The following is a 21441-nucleotide window of genomic DNA, read 5'->3' on the forward strand; positions in this document are numbered from 1 at the left end:
GGGTATTTGAGATGGAAACGACCAAAGCAAGTGGCACAAGGTATCGCTTCTCAAGTTGTGCTAAGGAATGTTGTGCAGACCTCATTTTCAGCAGTAGAACACCACCTGCACGTATGCCTCTTGTAAGCCTTCATAGCGCCGTAGTCTGTTCCTGTAAAGCTTACTTCACTGCATGCACAAACCATCTTTTTGTCAATTTGCCTGTCCTTGCTTTGGCTGTCGAAATAGTCGAGTACGGCTGTTGTCCCTGAATATGTGCCTACTTTTCAAGAGTTAAGTGATATCAAGAAAACTATTTCCATGCACGAATATCCGCAATTACGCTGAGGGATGAGCGTGGCAATTTCACATGGAATTGTGTTTCGATGCATTTATCGGTCAAGTTATTGCGCAAATTTACAAAAACACGCGATGACTGGAAGCTAAAATTGCCTCTCTGAAAAACCAGAAAAAGAGGAAATTATCCGGCATTTAGATTGGTAGGTTCTTTCTATCTGAAGAAGAGGAAAATTCAGAACCCATCATAAAAAATTTCTTGAAATTCAACGCCATTTTAACACTACTTCCACACTTTGAAAGCGTGGTAAAAGAATTTTCCTCGGGATTATGAAGACTTGGTTAAGATATGAGTGACTTAGCATTGCGCTAATTGCAATGGGTGATGTGGGAGAAAATTTTTTCCTACAGACAGAAAAGTGGGACGTATGTGTCTCACTGTTGCACAAAGGATTAATGCAGTCAAATCCATATATACTGAGTTATTCTCTACACCAAAAAGCTGTGACGTATCCTTGGAAGTCCCATGAGAAAAATTTAACACTGCATTATGCATACATCAAACTCCTGTTTACCTCCACATTTGAAATGTCAAACACTATGCCATGCGGCACCCCTGTGACTGTGCTTCTAACAGCCCCCAATCACTAATTGTGTCATTGGAAATATTCAAATCCACAAAGAGGCACTGTTTTGGCAGATGCTGCCAAACAAGGCCTTAAATCTGAAAGGCAGTGCGTGAAATGAAGAAAAAATGAGCAAGATACAGTCGAACCTCGATATATCGAACGGCACGGCGATCGCGAAATAGTTCGATATATCCAGAATTCGATATAAAAAATCACGTAAAAAATGCGTCAAGAACTTGTGGAAAACAACCAACGAACCAATCGTGGTGCAGTAAATACTCACTTGAAGATTCAAACAAAGTATTTATTGTGTTGGCTTAAAATACTGAAAAAGAGTAGCCTGCTTTTTGTTGGCAATGGCGTGTTTGACGACTGCGTCCTCAACATAGTCCAGGCGATCCACAAGTGAAAGGCCGGTGCCTTCAATCGCGCTGCAGTGGCGGCGCGTAAGGGCCAAAGCGGCTACGACCTCAGCTGATGTCGGGAGCGGGGCACCATCAGCGCTTGCGGAATCCACCTCGGCAGCGTCTTCATTCGGCTGCTCAGCGGTAGCTTCGGCGACGATCTCTACATCCGTTAGCTCCGCCGTTGTACCAGTGCTGTCGTCACCTCCAACGAAGTCTTCGATGCACATGCTTTGCGGCTCCGCACCAACAAAGCTCTCCAGCTTGCTCCACGTTTCGGCGAGCTCGCTTTCTTCATCTGCGCATGCCAACTCAGCTTCCTCGGATTCTTCCACTGATGCTTCGTCAGTGCGTCCACCGAAGCCCGCATGCCGAAAGCAGTTGGCTATCGTCGACTGCTTGACGTTTTCCCACGACGCCTTGAGCATTTGGATGGCGCCCAAAAGATCGATCTTCAGATCTTGGCCCATCCGGAGTCTTACAAGCAAAATGTCGATCAGCCGACGCTTGTAGATAGACTTAAATGCGCGGATAATGCCCTGGTCCAACGGTTGGAGCTTCGAAGTGGTGTTGTGCGGCAGAAATACCACTTCGATGTTGCTCAGCTGGGCATCGGTGTGGTGTGCCGTGCAGTTATCGACGATAAGGCATACCTTCCGTCCCTGACGCACCAGGTCCGAATCCCACGCCTTCAGCCTGGATTGCTTCCAGTTTTGCTGCAAAAGTCAGGGTCGTCCGTTTCTTCGCGTCTGCAGCCATCGCTACACACACCACAACGCGCGGCAGGCCTAACACACGAGCACAACAACGACCGATGCGACGGATGCCTGGCGATACTATCAGAGAACACCCATACACTTAGAGAAGGGAAACTGTACCTTTGACAGTGCAACGGAAATAAGGGTAGCGGTGGCGTTGTGAACTAAAGTAGCCGACCAAGAGATGGTTGCTTTCTTGACGTAGCTAAGGCATACGACAGTGTCCCACATGAATCCCTATTCCAACGAATGGCAGATGTCGGAATGTCAGAAGTGTGGGTCGGCCTTATGCGACGGCTGTACAAAGATAATTCGGTTATAGCGTGCTTTGACGGAGCCCAGTCCAGACCAGTAATGGTAACACGGGGTCTTAAGCAGGGCTGCCCTCTCTCACCCCTGCTATACATGATTTATGTCTCTGGACTGGAACATAAGCTCCTAGCATCCAGTATCGGCTTCTCATTCACCCACCTGTACGATGGAATGTCTGTGACTTGGAAGCTGCCGGGTTTAGTTTATGCTGACGACCTGGTCTTGCTAGCCGAAAGCCCAACGGACCTGCAACAAATGGTCACCCTCGCTGCGACCCATCTGTACCACCTGGACCTGGCCTTCAATGCAAAGAAGTCTGCTGCGCTACAGTTGTCAGGCTCCTACCCTACTGCCGACATATACCTGCCAGGAGGAGATCAGATACAATGGGCCACTGAATATCGGTACCTCGGGGTGGTATTGAGCACCTCTGGTGACTTGTTGGGGTTGCATGAAGAAAATCTGCGCAAGACTTCGCAGAGAGCAGCAAACGTGCTGCGCCGGAAAAGCTATGGGGATGCAACCGTTTCCTCCTCATCCGCGACTTGTGGAAGGCTGTTCACGTCCCAGGCCTCACATTTGCCAATGCCATACTGTGCCTCAGTGCGACAACCAGGCAGTGGCTGGAGCGTGGCCAACGGGAGGTGGGCCGCATGGCCCTTGGATGCCACGGGCGTGTCGCCATAGAGGCCATTCAGGGTGACCTGGGATGGTCCTCATTTGAGGCGCGCGAGGCGAGAAGTAAGGCTACATACGAAGGACGCCTGCGACTCATGGACGACGAACGGTGGCCCAGGCGACTGTTCAGATATGCGAGCCTAACCGGCACACAAACGCAGTGGTGCAGGCGCCTGGGCAACCTGAAAAGAAAGTTTGGCTTCTCTGCAAAACCTGTGATTGAGGACAAGATGTACAAGTGGGCCCATGCCGTGAAGACGCAGGTGTGTGAGGAGGAGACGGAGCAGTGGCGGCGTGCCATGGAAAATAAATCCACACTGCTCACATACCGCACTCACAAGGCTGACATTGGCACGGAGCCCCTTTATGATAACAGCGGTGGCAGTGCACTCCTTTTTGAGGCACGTGCAGGAGCTCTGCGTACATTGGCATACCGTCGCAGGTTCGACACATCTGTGGACGTGGCCCGGGCCATATGCCGAATATGCGGCGTTGAGGAGGAGACCACAGAACACCTCGTCCTCCGCTGCGCTGACCTGTGCCCGGGCCACGGAGAGGGCACCACTTTCCCGCTGGCACTGGGATTCCGAGGAGATACGGCGAACACAGCGGTGGCCAGAGCCGTCGACGTTACAAAACAGAGATTGGTGGAGTGGTGGCGCAGAACGCGCAAACAATGCCGACGCGCAGACAATGTAGACGTTCAGACAATGTCAATGTAGCCGGTCTGAAAGGAGACACTGGCTGGCTGTTGCAAACGTGACATTTCGTTATGTGTGTGTCTATCACATTTTTTTTTCTTTCTTCCTTTTTTTTTTGGTTAAGGCACTTGACAGCTGCCTACCCGTTACAAAGGGCAGGACCACAATTCATCATCATCATCATCATCAAATGAGTTCTATGCAATATGGCTGCCGTCGCTCGTTTTTGGTTGCTGTGCCGTGCGCTCCGGTCGCCCGTGCTCGTACAAAAGAAATAAATGTATATGCCACGTTTTGTTCACTTACCGAGCCCTGCGAGTGTCGTAATGAATCTTCTGAACTGTCTTTCGTGTGTATTCCGTGCCCCAACTGTGTGAAATGCTACGAAGGTGCGAGGAGACGCCAATGCCTCAACTGGCATTAACGCACACAACACCGGCGATGTGTAAGCCTGATAATGTTTTATTACATATTCATAAATCATTACAAGACAAAGTACACCACTGAGCGTTCACACAAGCAAACAACGCGGTTACATCGTGAAGTAGTGGCTCATAAAGCGCGAACGCACGAGCAAGAAGAGCTACGAAACGTATGTATACGCTCGTGTACACTATAATTATTTCCCTATTTCCTCGTGCCAATTTTATGCAGCCTCTTTGGGACATCACCTGGCCGGTAGCCTTGCGGAGAGAATACGATAGCTTGCAGCGCAAAACTCAGTGGCTGGCAAAACTCGCTTCTCTCGACCTTTTGACTTCAAACCACCCGAATCCGTATTTTCCTTACTACTGGCTTGTTTCTTGACAAGTTTAGCATAGCAGGTAAGGTGCCGCGCTGGTAAATGCGAGGACGTGGGTGTGAATTCCCTCCACGACGGTCGCATTTGTTTTGTTTTATCGCCTAGGAAAACTAGGCGACAAAATGGATGCGGCCGCCGTGACAGATATTTCGAAAGAGCCCCAGGTGGTCAAAACTGATGCGGAGTGCCCACTATGATGCGCGTCATAATCGCATCGTGGTTTCAGCGCGTAATTCTCCAAAAACAATTCATATATTAAATTTCTATGGATTCAAAACTATTTTAACTGGTGGAGCGAACCTATAATAAATTCGCCCTGGAAGAAAAATTATCCAAACGTCTAGTTTCTCTCCGCAGAGGCAATCGGCTAAGTTTTGTCCAAAGAGGCAAGTAATGGCTCGGAGTAGCACAAAATTTGTTTCAGCTTGCAGCTGACCGCAGACAAGCGGGCTGGGAAAATTCCAACCTTTCTTGGTAAAGAGCCCACTTGACAGCACGGCAAGTGTCCAGAAAGTAATAGGTATGGTGTAATCATTCTGTGCGTTCCCACATTGTAAGTAACCAGCTTAATTCACAACACAGATACATAACAAACACTTCATGGTCACAACAATACTGTAGGAAATATCAGTACATTGCTTGTAAACACATGGACAACAACCAAGTCATGAGCTCCTTGGATTGCTTATCCTTTTTGCTTAGAACAATTATAACACAGCAGTGTATGAGCCCAAAAACAATAGTCTTGAACTGCTAAGTCAATTTTTGCAGCAGACTTCCAAGTCTTTGCCTGGCTTAATTCTCTGTTTTTGAATTCCAAATACCAAAGAATCCTAATATGTACAAACTAGGGGTGTGCGAATATTCGAGTGTCGAATTCGAATCAAATAGTACCTAATCGAATAATTCGATTCGACTTTCTAATAGCTAGTATTTGAAGTTTCGAATAATTCGATTTGACTTTCGAATAGGTAGTATTCGAAGTTTCGAATAATTCGACAGGACAAATATCTAAAGCGCAACAAAGGCCGATGGTGCAACTTGGTTAGGGTGGGGTGGCAAAAACTAACGCTAACGTCGTTACACTAGGCCTTCCGTTAAAACTTTCACTGACATTCTGGTTCAAAAGCGAGCGCACGCTCATCTTAAAAGAGATTGTCATTTCCGCACGTAGGAAAACACATGAGAATACTGTCAAGCCCTTCACAACTTTGTTCCCAAAACGCAGGCACGGACTTCTTGCGCAGTTCGGTCGCATATGCTGCAAGCGCCGTGAAACGTCCCGACTTTGACCTGCGAAACCCTCTGTCATTGGCTTTGCTTGTAAAAGTTTGTTCACGCTGGGCAGTCGCCACTGCCACACCGAACCACTCGTTCAGAAACTTCCATCGTTGCGGCACGCAGTTGAAACGCTGCTGTGAATGGGCGCCCGAAGATTTTTGGGCACGGAGCACCCATGGCCATGAAGCACAACGTTACCGTTGTCAGATGAGCCGTATTGCACGACCATGGGGAAAAAACTAGCCACCGTACCCCCCTCTGTTAGTCTTTAGGAGGTTTGGAGTGGCGCTGCTGACTGGAATGGCGGCTCTTCTATCAACATGCTTGCGCGCCCATAGAAACTGAAACAAAAGCCACTCTCGAACAAGTGCGTAATGAAACTGTCGGCACGCCGTAGCACCCCTGATTTGTCCTTTGTCTTGCCGTAACTGGCGGTACACATTTTGTGTAAGTATACTATTCGATATTCGATATTTTTGGCCACTATTCGATTCGATTTGAGGTGAAATTTCACAATTCGCACACCCCTAGTACAAACATTTGCAGAAACAATTTGCGACAGTGAGCACTGCAAAATGGGCCATTAGTCACTTCCATCATAATACGAAGCAGTTTCTCTGACACCCCTCTCAAGTGTGCTACAGCACCTATTTGAACAGAGAATGCTTCTTCCAATTTTCTGACAAAATTGAAAGCTGCTTCTGTGGGCACTGTTAAATTACCTAGAGTCTTGTCCTGCATCTCCACTGCTTTGAACATCATGGAGATTTGGTTTGGTGAAGACAAATCTCGGCTTTTGTCTTTCAAGAGATCCTTGCACTGTAAGCATGGTGCTTTTTTCAGAAATGCTTGTACTAGGTATCCTGACACGTAACAAACTATGTTTGATTCAAGTACATCTGCTGGTTCTTCGGTGTCTGAAAGGTTTGAGCTGAAGGTGTCGGCCACAGTAGGACTTTCTTGATCGAGTCTTAATTTCTTTAGCTCAGTTAGAAGAACAGCCTTATCTGCTTGGCAGTTGCTGCCATCTGAAAGCTTGAAGAGCTTCCCGACAATGATATGCCTGAGACCGGCAGTGAACTGAAATGTGTTTGCAGTCTCGTTACAGCTGTGCTGCTGCCGAATGATCCCAAACAAGTTCTCCAAGGGATCCTGATTCAGACGATGAGCGAGCAAAAACTTGAAGTTATAGGATTCCTGCAGATCTGCCCACAGCATACAAACCGCTTTAATTGTGACCTGCCAGCCCTAAATGGTTCTTGGTTGCCTAGGCTCTTTGAATTTCCAAGATTTAATCCATGCAATCCAAGAATGCAAGAATTCAATGTGCCCTGTAGAAGTATTAATTGTATACCTCATTTTTCTCTCAGCGATCTTTACACAAGAATTGTTAAATGAATCAAACAAGTGATCTATTTTCACAACAAACTCAGCTGTGCTTGTGGCTTCTGGTGGAGAACATTAAATGCTATGAATGCTTCTATTGCCAGATAGACACTGTTGCTGAGCACCCACTTTACTTTCATGTTACCAAATGCACTTTCATAGATGTGCCCTCAGTGAATTTAGGTAGGCATTTTAGTTTCAGGTGATGTGTTGATTCATACAAATCTTAATATGCCCCCAGGAAGCAACTATATCACCAACAGGAATATCATGCTTACTCAGATTATTCCTCATGCATTTCAACAGGTGGGGGACGTCAAAAATGAAGGAAATCTTCTATTTATCATCAATAAAGAAAGGCCTGTCAGGGCTCACACCCAGTGTCCTTGCAATAACGCAATTGCTGCTACCCTGGTCACAAACCAATGCTTTGACGAAGAGGCCACATGCCTTTAGCTCAATGATTGGCTTTTTCAATTATATTAAAAGGGGCCCTGCGTGAACTGTCCCCTCTCTTCTCAAAAAGGCTACTGGCTGTATCCATTTCTTCGCTATCCCAGAGACCACAACTGCTGCAGTGTGCGCTGTGCCATTTGTTCTTTCTCTGGCATTATCAACATATCCATGTATGATGTCTTTCTTAGGGTCATACTGCAGATTTCTTTTTAATGAAATTTTGTCAAAAATTAGGCAGCAAGCTCTGTCTTGAATTTCCCAATTTCTTTTTGCCTTTCCTTTGAATAACTCGAGAATCTGAGGCAGAACTCCTGTCTTTATATTTACGGCCGACAGCCACGTCCTTCAGGACTTTACTGTGGGAAGGCTCAGTACTAGGGGTGTGCGAATATTCGAGTTTCGAATTCGAGTCGAATACTAACTAATCGAATAATTCGATTCGACTTTCGAATAGCTAGTATTCAAACTTTTGAATAATTCGACAGTACGACTATCTAAAACGCGACAAAGGCCACTGGTGCAACTTGGTGAAGGTGGGGTGGCTAAAACTAACGCTAACGTCGTTACAATAGGCCTTTGTTAAAACTTTCACCGATTTCCTGGTTCGAAAATGAGCGCGTGTTTACTTTAGAGGAGGTTATGTTATTTCAGCACGTAAAAAAAAAGAAAGACAAGAAAAGTGGCAAGCCCTTCTCAACTTCACCTCCGGAACGAAGGTACGGACTTTTGAATAGTTCGGTCGCGTATGCCGCAAGTGCCGTAGAACGTCCCGAATTTGGCATGCGAAACCCTTGAGGATTGGCTTCACATGTAAAAATTTGACCACGCTGCACATTCACCACTGCCGTACTGCACCACTCGTTCAGAAACTCCCATCATTCCGGTGCTCAAACAAAACGCTGCTGTGAACGGGCGCCTGAAGATTTTTGGGCCCAGAGCATGGCCATGGAGCACAATAACGTGACCGTTGCCAGATGAGCCGTATTGTACAATTATACGAAAAAAAAAAAAACTAGCTACCGTACCACCACCCTCTGTTGCCCAAGAGGTTAAGAGTGGCACGGCTAATAGGAATGGCAGCTCTTCTATCAACATGGTTGCGCGCCCATAAAACCTGAAGAAAAAAAAAAAAAGAACTCCCGAACAAGCACGTAAGAAACCTGTCACCACACCGTAGCTTTCTTGATTTTTCCTTTCTCTTGCCGTTACTGACAGTGCACGCTTCGATACTATTCGATATTTTCGGCCACTATGCGGCACTATTCAATTCGAGATGAAATTTCACTATTCGCACACCCCTACTTAGTACCTTTGATAGATATTTATATGCCTCTGGGCTTGTAAAGTAAAGACTGAGGGCAAACTGTCTAAGTTGCATCAGCCATCGTCTCCCATGTTTTTTCAGTGGTTGCAGATGCATTTGCACTCTTAGAATTTCCAAAAAGTCCTTCTTTAGGTACCTGCCTGCTTCAAGAAGAAGCTGCGCATGAGATGCAATTGGTTTCTTGGACTTTTTAAGTCTTGCAACAATTTGATGGAGGTGGGAGTTCTCATCGCAGTAGTGCTGAAGTTTCTTCATATCACGTGGAGTGAGCACTTTCCGAGTCCTGGTCCTGGCTCTTGGGGTTCCTGGAAAATCAAAAAGCCACATCACTAATGTTAAGTCTAAGCAAGAGGCTTTAAAACTTACACCTTGGTTAAATGGTTTGCTAAGTTTGGTACACTAGAAACACGTACATTTGTATTTTAATGCAACGTATTATTACCTGGAATTTTGTGTGCATCCTTTACAAAATTTGCAAGCTATGCCCAAATTGAAATACCAGGTCAGGCTAGTGTAAAAGGCTAATTTGGTATCTTTGCATGTTATGAGAACAAAATATACACAGGCAAAATGTATTTTTTGTCACACAGCCACGTATATGACTGGCCAAAAGTAGGCACACACCCAGTGGCAGATAGTAAAACGTTAAAACAAAAGTGCATTTATTTAATGAAAGCATCTATTTAATGTAATGAGCTGTATCATTAACCAGTTGTAGTGCCAATATATATTGGGGACGCATGTGGGAATAATTCCTTTTTGTTTTGTAGAATGAAGACACACTTACTGGAATTACTATGTAATCTTGCATTAATCTTGCTTTAATAAGAGGAACAATACCTACTCTGTGTAGTTGGTGCTGTTGGCAATGGCTCCTGTGCCCCCTAGGATGCTGGCTCTTGTATTGGTGGAGAGATATTGAGGGGCACTGGAAAAGAATGCTGTATATCACTATATAAATTTAAGCAGGAGCAGTGGCATTGTGCTTTATTTTTGGAAAGCTCCCACTTACTGGTCTCACACCTTGATGCTGAGAGTTCTGGAGAGAAGTCGGGGAAATCTTGGTATTCTGAAAGTACACATCATTACATTAATTCTATATCCGCTTTAGAAAAAAGCACATCAGATGAAATACACACTTTCAATCAAGTAAACAATGAAAATTACCATCTATGGAAGCAGCGAAACGAAGCTTCGACACTTGTGACCTAAGAAATATTATTCGCGAAACCACTGCCGTTACAGGGTGGAAGGTACAAAATACTCATCAGGCAAAATTCGTTAAAAATTTAGATTTTATAGTAATCGTGAAACCAAGGAAAATGATAAGAGTTTCTGAACAATCTCGACAGTCCCAACACACACACACCCCTACATTCTGGCGAGATGGGTCTTAGGTCTCAATATCGGTGGAGGGGTATGAGACCCCTAGAGACCGCATTAACTTTAAGCTCCCTTGACTTTAAGGACTGCTGATAATAATCTAAATGTTTCACACAATCTAATCATTCATGAAGAACCCCAAAGCACTTAAACGTTCTCTTTCACCTAATGCGATTACCATTACGTTCAATAATCACCGCTGTTCGCGCCCCTCGCGGATATAAAATCTCTTTTAAAAAACTTGTGCTCGATTATTAGAAACGCTGCACGCATAGCCACTTCAAATTGCCTAGGTGTCCTATTGAAAAATCACGCGCAATCCCTTTAGGTACAGTACACCGAAATCACAAACCAGACGTGTCGCGTGTGCAAGTTACACGGCAATGCAAAGCTAACACTGAACAATATGTGGTTTATGTATTCGTCATTATAGTAATACATTAATGATGTAACAAATGTCAAAGAAACGACGACGGACCATTGAACAAGAGCATAACTGACGCTCCGGCTTACCTGTTTGCGGTGCGGAATCATCAGATCGACTCCATGAAAGCGTCAAACGTACCCCTCGATCTCGATCGCTGCGGCATTCCTAAATTCGCCGGTAAACTGAGTCAGCTACTATTGCTGTAAAGATAAAAGGGCGTCTGCGAACTGAAGCGAAAGGTGCTTCCGCATTTACGTTGCCGCCGAACAATTTGAACGCCAACGGCCACGGAAAAGATGGATACAAATTGGATTTTGGTCCAGTTAGTCATCACTGAAGTCTTAAAACGTTGACACTTCAATTAAAAAGCAGCTATACATATTAAGTCTAAACATAAGTAACTCTCTAGCTATCCAAAGCAAAATAACATGTTTGAATGATTCATTGGCTTGCGCAAAACAATTTCTTAAAGTTGAAAATTTGGGTGGTTTAGCGCCCCTAGCAGGGAAAATGCAAACTAAGATAGCCGACCGCTAAAAGAGGAGCCAGTAGCTCCACTCTGCGCGCATATCGATGGAACTCGCCGCGGTCGATTTTTTCGCCCTCTGTGGCGATCGCTAGAACTTGAGACTTTCCGGGGCCTGATACTATCAAGGAGGAGCTGGTGCAACAAGTGCAGTGCGTCATTGCTGCAAGGCTGCGGCGTGCGTATGCCGCTACGTTCAAGTGGCGCACTCGGCGCCATCGATGTGTGCAGCAGTCGTAAACGCCCACCGCGCTACCGCTATTTTCGAGAGTTGCGGGAAAGCTTGCCGCCTGTCAACGGAGCGCGGCGGGAAAGCTCGCCGCCTGTCAATGGAGCGCGGGCGGTTTGGGGTGGCCGAGTTCGATATATCCATTATACGTCAAACTTCCTTCGAAATAAAAAATTAAAAATGCATGCGATTTCCCACGTGATATAGGAACCGTTCGATATAGGCAATAATTCGATATGTCCGTGTTCGATATATCGAGGTTTGACTGTACGTGTGTCTAAATACGGATTGCTTCCACTGCAAGGCTTTTATTCACACCTGAGATGACTAAGTTGCTTTCATAGGCTTCACTGCACGACAGTCATGTAATGCAGTAGAACATACTAGTAGATGAGGCCATTTGTTATCTGAAAAAGGACCCCCACACCCCACCCTGACTCAAGAACATGAAAAGCCTCCTGGTCTGATACATGCATTCCACAAAAAGGTGCAAATGAAAATAAACAATATGCATTTTGCATGGCCTTGGTGAAACCAATAAATTTCCATTTTTCACGATATTGAAAGACTGTCCAAGAAGTGTGAAGTTTTCAGATAAGCTCCACAAAAGCATATCTGATACTTTAAATTGTCAATATACAGTAAAACCTCGGTGATACGATGATCACGGCTCGTTAGAATTTTGGGATGATACGAATTTTTCTGTGGTCCCGGCCAAGGTCCATTAGCCTGCAATGTATTGAAGTATGGTCGTTGCGAACCGATTTGCACCCTGCGACGTTTGATACGAACGTACGCTAGCGCACAGGTGCGAACAGGTGATGTCTGCGCTGTCACGGAAGACGCAGCAGTCACGCGTGGGCTCGGGCAGGCGCGACCATCAACGGTGCATCGTTGCCTCCGAGATAGTGCGCGCGAATCTTGGAAGCCTTTAGGCACCTTCGCGTTTAGGTTACAGATGACGTTGACATCGCACTTTTTTTTTCCCGACGTGTTGACGCGTGCTCCTGTGCTCGAGGCAGCAGCGTCTTTGTACTGCGTCAACACGTGCCCGCCACGTTGATGCAAGCCATGTCCCCGCAATCAGACATTCTATGAAACAAGACTGAAACTTGGGCTGCGGGTCCGTTATGAAGTCCCATTAAAGGTAGACGAAGAACCCCAAGAGATGAAGCGGACAGTCTTGGCAAAGGAGCTTGGCCTCTATTTATCGTGTGCAAAGTGCTTAAGTCACTTTCGCCGCAGTACTCTGGCATCATGCAGAAAAGTGTAGTAAGATTAGGAAGGGGCTACTAGCGGTCAAGGGGCACAGCACATCTGGCTCATTAATTACACACGCGCGCATGCACCGTATATTTATGAGTACAAGTATGATCGTTGACATCTAAAAACTTTACTGGCAATCATTCAGAGCTGTTCATGACGTCGCTGCGGCCCTGAGAAACACTAAATCAAAACGTATGCCAACTTTCTTTTGTCGCATACTAATTTTCCATGTTTTCTAGTGATACGAATTTTGGGTGATAGGAATATTTTTGGTAACCCCGCGAGATTCGTATCACCGAGGTTTTACTGTATCAAACTAGCTCACGATCTCCTTCGAGTTCAGTATACACATGTCTGACTGTATAAGGTTTAAAAACAGCAGTAATCAGCTAGGTATTATACTACAACACCCCACATAAGTTTCTTAGAAAAAACACGATGAGACCAATGAAACAAACAAAAGCTTACCGGACGGAAACAGAATAAAAATATACAGAGTTTCTACATGATAAAACTTGAAGTTGGCTTATTTAATTGTCACACAAGCCTGTGCTTCTTCTGCATGCCATATATCTCCAGGTTTTATTAGTACCTTTTCTACTTAAAATTCGGAAAATGAATCTGTTATACAATCTCTGGTGTTGAGTTGTAAACAAAAGCATTCAGTCACATCTATAATTTGTTGCCTATACATAGGGCTCCGTGTTTTCGGAGATCATTTTTCTTGAAATTCAGAGTGTGTTTTTCGCAATTTATTTTTTTTAGTAAATTTGGCGTTTATCGGAGTCTATTTCTCGTAAATCCCTAATTCTCCGAACTTCAGTGTTTAATTTTGCGTTATAAGTTGTTGCAGTGTGTACTCATTAATCTTATTTCCAATGAAAATGGCTTGCATTGTTGCTGATAACCTTGTTTCTCAATCCTTTAATTTTTTCACTTGCTGTTTATTTACCTTGTTAATAAGGCTGTTGATGTGCACTGATGTAAACTCGCCAAAATGTACTTTTGCGGGGCCGGAGCTAGTCAAGCTGCTTGTCAGCTTTTTCTCCCAGCCTCCCTCATCTTCTTGATGAAAAATAAAGGAACTATTATTATAATTATTTTCAATACTCCGAAATCTTATATGAAATTATATCTGAACACACTAAGTGTATATTAGATGTCTGGAAGGTTTGAAGGCACAGACACATATACACACAAGCACAAATGATTGAATACAATACAACTACATTTGTTCGTACAACAACCTTAAAGCTTGTTGTAATAGGTGCAAGCATACCTTACAAGGTTGCTGCCGCTGAATAAAGTGCGCTCCGTTCGATTGATGATTCTCAACTTTGCACATACCTTTTGAACGCTGAAAATACCCATTTAAAGTCGGAGTTCATCGAATAAATCTGAATTGTCAAAAATTTTAGCGGTGAGTGTTTATCGGATTTTTTCGAATTTATACAAAAACACAGAGCCCTACCTATATACTGTATAGGGACATTTTCTTTTCACACTTCTGGGCAAGGTGGGAAAAATTAAAGAGGAGAGTGACCGAAATACAATAATCATGAGCACTCACAGAGATCCCAGAGCTCTTGGGCAATAGAACGAGTAAACTTGTTTGAGTAGACATCTTTGCAGACTGCTGCCAATGCCTTGGACAACTGCAAATCAATGTCCTATGTTAGACAACAAGCAGCTTGTACAAATGTAACAAATATGTCGGCTTAAAATTCAGTGCAAGTGCAGGCTTAAATTTATACAACAAATGTTCTTATTCAATTCAGTTAAATTCGAGCTTATTTCCAGCAACTTTCCTGGAAAGAAACGTGAGAAAAAGTAATTCAAAAGCTTGACTAAGCCCATAATCCTCCTAAGGCAGTGAGAAACTAGCATCTAAGAATATACATGAAGTAACAGACGCAAATAGAAAGCACCAGACAGCATTTATAAAGTCGCGAATTTACATAGATATAAAAATGTATCATCTATTCAATACTCTCCTAAGTAGAAGAGAGAAAAAAAAAAGGCAGAGCAATATAAGCATAGGTTACACAATAATATAGCTAACACATAAAAATAAACACAAAGAAATATAAGCGATGGAGAGTAAATAGATAAGCATTACGCAATACTTATGCTCATATTAATATAGTACAGGGATTAAGATTTCTACAATAAATAGAGGATATTCATAATGCTTGGTGCTCTGGCAACACTAGGCGCGCCCGCCATTTTTTGTTGGGCGCCGTCGCGAAATCGTCTGCTAGCGTCTCCATAAGGAGAGCCCACGGAGAGGCTGAGCTGCAGTCATTGCCGAACCTTTCAGACCAAGAAAATGTGGCTGTTTCTTTCGTCATCCAGCGCCGAACGGTCAGCGGACGTCACTGTGCTGCCACAAATCGGGGAGAACTCAATATCGGAGCTTTGTGCACTTAAAAACTCATCCGGACGGCAGCTGCAAGAGGCGCACTGCTTCGCAAAGCTGAACTGTTGCTCTCGAGTGGCATGCGCTTCCGATCTGAGGTAGGTGTTCAAGAAAAGTGTTCGTTGCAGAGGAGGTGTGACTGTCAAAATTCTAAGATAGCCTTGCACTGCAATACATCTCCACTGTATTTCGCACTGTGATTTTATACATGCTTCATAAACACTCGCCAGATATCGACACCACTTTGTTTCTGCGCGACCTGTGCAACGTTGTGCTGCTTTCCTCGGCTCATTTCTTTAACCACAAGTATCTCTACACCCTCTGCAGTAGCGTGTGTTGTAGTATTTTTCGAAATAAACAAGGCCTGGACATGCATGTGCATGAGTGGTGCACCGCAAACTAAACAAAAATACTGATCGCGCGTTTCAACTGTATACAATGAGTGCGGCCCAAGTAATGCTCTTTTACTGCACATTGGTTGTTTATTATGTTTTGTGGTCGTAATTGATCGAACAGATTTAGTATTGTCATTCTGGTTTTCTTGAACACTATACGTGTGCGTTCATTGACATATCTTTTTAATAAATATCGCGCTCTTTGCTTCCGCATGCGATGGAGGCGTGCATAACCGTGCCTCCGAGGTTATGCACGGAGGCGCGCAAGGGCCCACGATCAGCGGAAAGATGAATTCGATGATCTACTGAACAAATAGCTCCATCTACAGTACGGCTTCGTAATTCTTTGCTCCGTGTTCGCAGCGCACGCTGACTGAAGAAAGCGAAAGAAAAATAAAAGGGGAGAGATAAGGTGCTGTAAAGCGAAGGGCAGGCGTGGCATGCAGACTACGTACTTTGGCGTGCACTGCCTTGTGAAGCTTGCAAAGAGATGCCTGTTGGAATCTTTGCGCCGATCGAGTCTCGTGCAGCGGCACTGATTTACCTTGTATGCGCACAGCAGCGTCTGTGGCACTGCCTAAACACGTTTATATACGGAAACCATCGTTTTCGTCGATCTGCAACACCGACATGCTAATGTTGATCAATCATGCTCTCTCGCCCGTGTGCGACATCGGCCGTCTTTTTTAAAATGTGTATATCGTAATATATTGTACTGCAAGCGTAGCTTGTGTTGCAGGCGAACAACTAAATTGCACGGAGAAAATGAGAACTGAGGTTGAAGAGCGCCTTTGTGCGTGCTGGTCATTTCCAAACCAAAGCACAGTGCCGATCTTGTTGACGAGACATGTTCGCGTCTGTACATTCTTTTTCTTCGTACAGGTAACTGATAAATTCGATTAAATATAGTGTTACCTTGTTCCCAGCATTGTCAGGGCTCCCTTGTTGCCTGACAGCGCACGAAGCATTGGCAAGTAATAGCAGAACAAAGATAAAAAAACCAGTAGCTATCACCTGAAAGGCTGCCATATGCAACTGGTTTTGTTTTCGCACCCACCAAAACATGGCAGGATTGAGCTTCTGGGATTGTCGACGGATGGTGCTGCACATTTTGAATATTCCCTATGCAAATGAATAGAACCATGAACAGAAATTAAAGCTTTAAAAATAACCCTTTCCATGGCCAGGACAAGTCTCACTCATCCAGGTGTTTCTTCCAAAGTATGTCAGTGATAAGTTGCACTTATCCATATACAGTCGCTGACATATTTTTCTGATGCTTGATTTTCCAGACAACCCTGATAATTCTACTGTCTTCGCGGCACTAGCATGTAGCCCACAGAGCCAGTATATAAGATCGTCTGATATTTCAAACACTGGAACCCTTTCCCACCAGATTTTTTAGACTTTCTGCCATGACTACAGATCTGAAATCACATTATTCATAGCCATGTCAATTATCTCCACCATGTTATCTAGCAGCCTCGCACCAGCGATCCACTTGTAGCCACAGCAAATAAAGAAGTGTTGTGCTGTTAAGCATACTCAACATATTGTGGTGAACTATACTAAGAATAGAAAGGGGTCACTGTTACAGAACATAGTGCACGTTCCTTAAAGGGACATTAAAGGAAATTATTAAGTTTGGTTAGATTGATCTTTTTTACCTGCGTTGGAGTCTATCACCGCTTTCTGTGCGCCACTAAACCAATTTTTTTTTGCGTCCGGAAAGCCAGTGTAAGTCCCTGGCGCTGCTGCTGAATTTGAATGGCCCGTGCCGAATGGAGGTCTTGACATCACCATCTTGGCTGCCAATTTCTGTGAATCAGCGGATGTCTGAGAGCTCCACTGTCCGTAATATGAAAGCAGCAACCCTGGCTCACTGCACAATTATTTACTGTCACAATTTATGTAATTCAATTTTCATCTGTAAGCCGTAACAGTAATTGAGTAATCAAAATAGAGAATCTGACGTCATTTCAATGAGGTATCCACAGAGCATGACAGAGGGCTCCACTTCAATTTCATCATTTTTTTTGCTTACAAATGCTCTGTTCTGGCCACGATTGGTTATTACACAAGCCTAATCGTTCAATATAGCTCAACTTAATATTTCCCTTTAGTGTCCCTTTAACTACACCTCTGTCTCCCGTAATTGTATGAACACCAAGCTTGAAATGATCATGAACTTACACCTAGGTGCCATCAGCAACAAGACATTTATTGATCGATGGCAGCGCATTTTTACGCCCCCCAAAATATGGGTAAGGTGAGATGGGTAAGAGGGGTAAAGAGATTTCAAAGCAGAGCTCTTTTGTTTTTGTGGCATGTTCCAGGTTTCAATGCTGCACATTCATTGAACTTGGTGCAGAGCAAGCAGCTAGGCGACTTAGTAATCAGTGTCGTACTACACTGGACAACAGTGAAAGCTTTGATGGCGAGTCGTGGTGGCAGAATCAGCTCAGTAATGTCACTTACTCAGTGTGTTGAACCCGAGTTTTTTTTTTTTTCCACATACTGTACGGCCACCATAATGAGCACGTCATCAATGCAGCATCAAACAATAAATGTGATTGCTGGCTCTCAGGATTCGACAAAGTTGAGTTTTTCGTGTTATTTTCAATTTAGTTTTTTCATACTGCCCTATTCGGACATTTCTTGTGGCACCTTTTATGTAAACAAAGGATCAGTCAGCGACTGTGGCATGCATGAAATGTCAAATTTCAATATGCAAAGTACATAGCCGATTTTACTGATTTCATTATATAGAGGTTTAACTGTACATAATTTAAAACGGCATTACTACAAATGTCCTGACAAAAATTAAGTGCTTTCACGTCTATGCAATGCAATCGTCTCCAAACACCAGTTATTTATTGACGGTTTTGCCATTTTGGTGCCGTGAAAATGTTCTGCTGTAAAATGTTCATTTTTGAGCTGCAATAAAATCTTTGTGGCTGTGCTTATCAATAAGGCATTCTTACTAAAATCCCCATATGTTGACCTAAAGGAGCCATGTATTTTTTAAAAAGCAATAATGCTTCTTCATTATGCCAGTAAAAATAGGACGGCTATTTTTTTAGCCAATTTCTACATGACGTAACTTCAGAAAATAGCAATTTCCAGAAACTGCTATCATATCAACACAGACATATGCAATGCTCTTATGCAGGAAGATGCAGCTGGCTGAACTTTTTTTGCCAGTCAGCACCTGCTCCAAGGGTGTGGCACATGCATGGATAACTCGCAGTAATATCGCACTGTTCACAAACAGGGAGAGGTTTATAACTTCTTTAATATGAAATGCATTCAATTCTTCCTGCTTGAAGACATTCACAAAATGATGCTCCTTAATAACAAAAATGTTCCAAAAGCATTTTGCAAAGTCCCTTAATCATGTTGTCTCCTCTTTATACTTTCCTTACTGAACAAACAACTAGAGAATGTTCCTCAGATGAGACAATATCATCAGCTCACCTCAAATACACCCATCGATCCTCGTTGCTGTTTCTCAATCTCCAAGAAGACATCCCACTCAGCCAAGTTTATAAGCAATGTGCAGCACAGTTCAGCCATCTCTTGACATGGTCGATAATCTGAATATAAGAAATAACAGTTGTTAAAGCAAGCTACAATGGCCTGAAATAGTGCTAAAACAAAACTAATACTCTATAACATAGATAACTATTTTAACAAACTTTACATGAGAATTTAATGGTCATTTACAAGCACCTCCTATGCGTCTTGCTATGGAACACTGCAAAAATGCTGTGGAACATATGGCAAGAGATGGAAGAGATGTATACGGAAGTATGGAAGAGATGGGGCAAAATGCAAGAATACCCGACTTACGTGCACGTTAAAGAACTCTAGAACATTAAACTTGAGTCACCTACAGCGTGCCTCACATTCATATTATGGTTGTGGCATGTAAAATCCCAGAAATGATTACACATCAGTGCAAAAATGATAGCTCCCAATAAACTGTCACAGCATACATTCTTTTTTAACATATGCTACAATTTCAGAAAAAATTGGTCCGAAATTCCTTGGGTAAATGCAAATATGAAACCGAAACTGCATTTGCAACAACAAAGTTGGAGCCGGCTTGGCCAGCATCATTGTAAACACAGGATGGCAACCACCATGTATGGCAAATTCGCACAGCATGACAACAATGACACGCCACTTCTAGTCCAATTATAAGTGCACTTTCAAATTATAAGTTACTTTACTTGTTCATCTAATGGCAACAAGTCGTGTCACGTGTTCCTGGTGTTTTGGAGATTTACATGCCTTGCAGGATGAACTTGCAAAGTGGTCAGTATAGCTTGGGCCACCACCCGTTTGTGATGGTTGAGGAGCCATTTAATAAATGTAGAACAGCTAATGTACTAGTTATTGTAAAGAGGACATACCATGTTCTCCATTATAGTCAACTGCTCCCTAAGAGTGACAACAATGGACATAAAGTAAATAGTTTCATTTCCTGAAGCTAAATTTTTCCGCCTCATCTTTTTCTTACTGCCAAAATGAGATAACCTTGCTCTTTTTCTTGCTAGAAAAATTGGGTGTGGTTTAATTTCTACAAAGTTTAGGCCCTTTAATGTCTTTTTTAAGTTAATTTTCCACTCTGGACCCATAAAGAGTGGCAGCATTTTTCATTTGGGGACATGTTACATCGGATCGAATAATGCCACATGAGTTGGCAGCGTACTTTGTTGTTTTTCCTGCCTCTTACTTAAATTGAACCGCTTGATAATCCAACCAATTTCATTGGTTCCTTCAAGGTTATATTAATTAAAGTCGTCTCTATACACAGAAATATGTCTGAAAGAGTTCTATGGTACCACAATACATGAACAATAGGAATATTCAGCAAATACTATAATAACAGAGCTATTTAATGAAAATTTGAAGGTTTTGCCAGTGTATGTTTGTCTACTGAGGTGCTGGCAAGAACAAGAAGGATACAGGAAATTAAAAAGACAAAATTTTAGCTGTAGTTGGGCCCTTCAATTCAGATGTTTAAGATGACATTCCTGACAGGTGTAGAAGAGTATGCCAAAACTTGAGAGGAATGGGGTCAGCTATACTTGAAGAGGCGAGTTGAATCACTTGACAAAATGTATGCAAATGCAGACAAGTTGATCTACCTTAGGCCAACTCCTGACCTAGTCCACTTGCATTGAGTTAACGTAAACAAAAGTGTACTGTAATATTTTGCAGGATGCAGCTTGCTTACGGTGTCCATATTTAAACTGCATAAAAAGAATAATGGAAACTAGAGGGCCTGATTTTTAGCAACAACTATACGCAGAAAAAGTAAGCATTGAACAATTAGAATCACTGAAGGTATCCGTCCCGACAAAACAACACTGCCTGTGACATGCTGTCAAACAAGGTGTTTAATCTGAAGGAAATTACATGCTGTGCAGGAAAAAAATGTTTCGTGACATGAGGTATATGTCTCAAGACATGGATGGCTCCAGTAGCAGAGTTTTATTTGTACTCCAAAATTATAAATTTGCACTAGCTTCACTGCAGCACAGCAATGTAATGCGGTGAGGTGTAATAACAGCGAAAAATAAATGCCGTGCAGTGAAGTCTACTACCTGGGGCCTGTGTCTCTCATATCGGATTATAGATATAGAGAAATATTTTGTAATCCCTTTTTGAAAGGATATATCACCACTGTTATAGGTAGGAGAGTACTCTACTTCAGTTGTTAGCACCAGGATTTGCGCATTGCGCGGCACTTCCACGTATTTCCATCAGAGTTACACAAG

General features: G+C 43.4%; 1 protein-coding gene across 1 annotated transcript in view; it reads right to left on the reverse strand.

Moving 5' to 3' along the window:
- Nucleotides 1-21441, reverse strand: part of LOC119383886 (integrator complex subunit 8) — a gene marked incomplete at its 3' end in the record, with an annotated part of 125192 nt that overhangs the window by 35572 nt on the left and 68179 nt on the right. Inside the window, 2 exon segments of the mRNA XM_037652159.2 lie at nucleotides 14409-14493; nucleotides 19130-19248. Coding sequence (XP_037508087.1) covers nucleotides 14409-14493; nucleotides 19130-19248 — 204 coding nt within the window.

This window comes from Rhipicephalus sanguineus, chromosome 2 (genome assembly GCF_013339695.2).
Source record: "Rhipicephalus sanguineus isolate Rsan-2018 chromosome 2, BIME_Rsan_1.4, whole genome shotgun sequence".
Classification (NCBI taxonomy): Eukaryota; Metazoa; Arthropoda; class Arachnida; order Ixodida; family Ixodidae; genus Rhipicephalus; species Rhipicephalus sanguineus.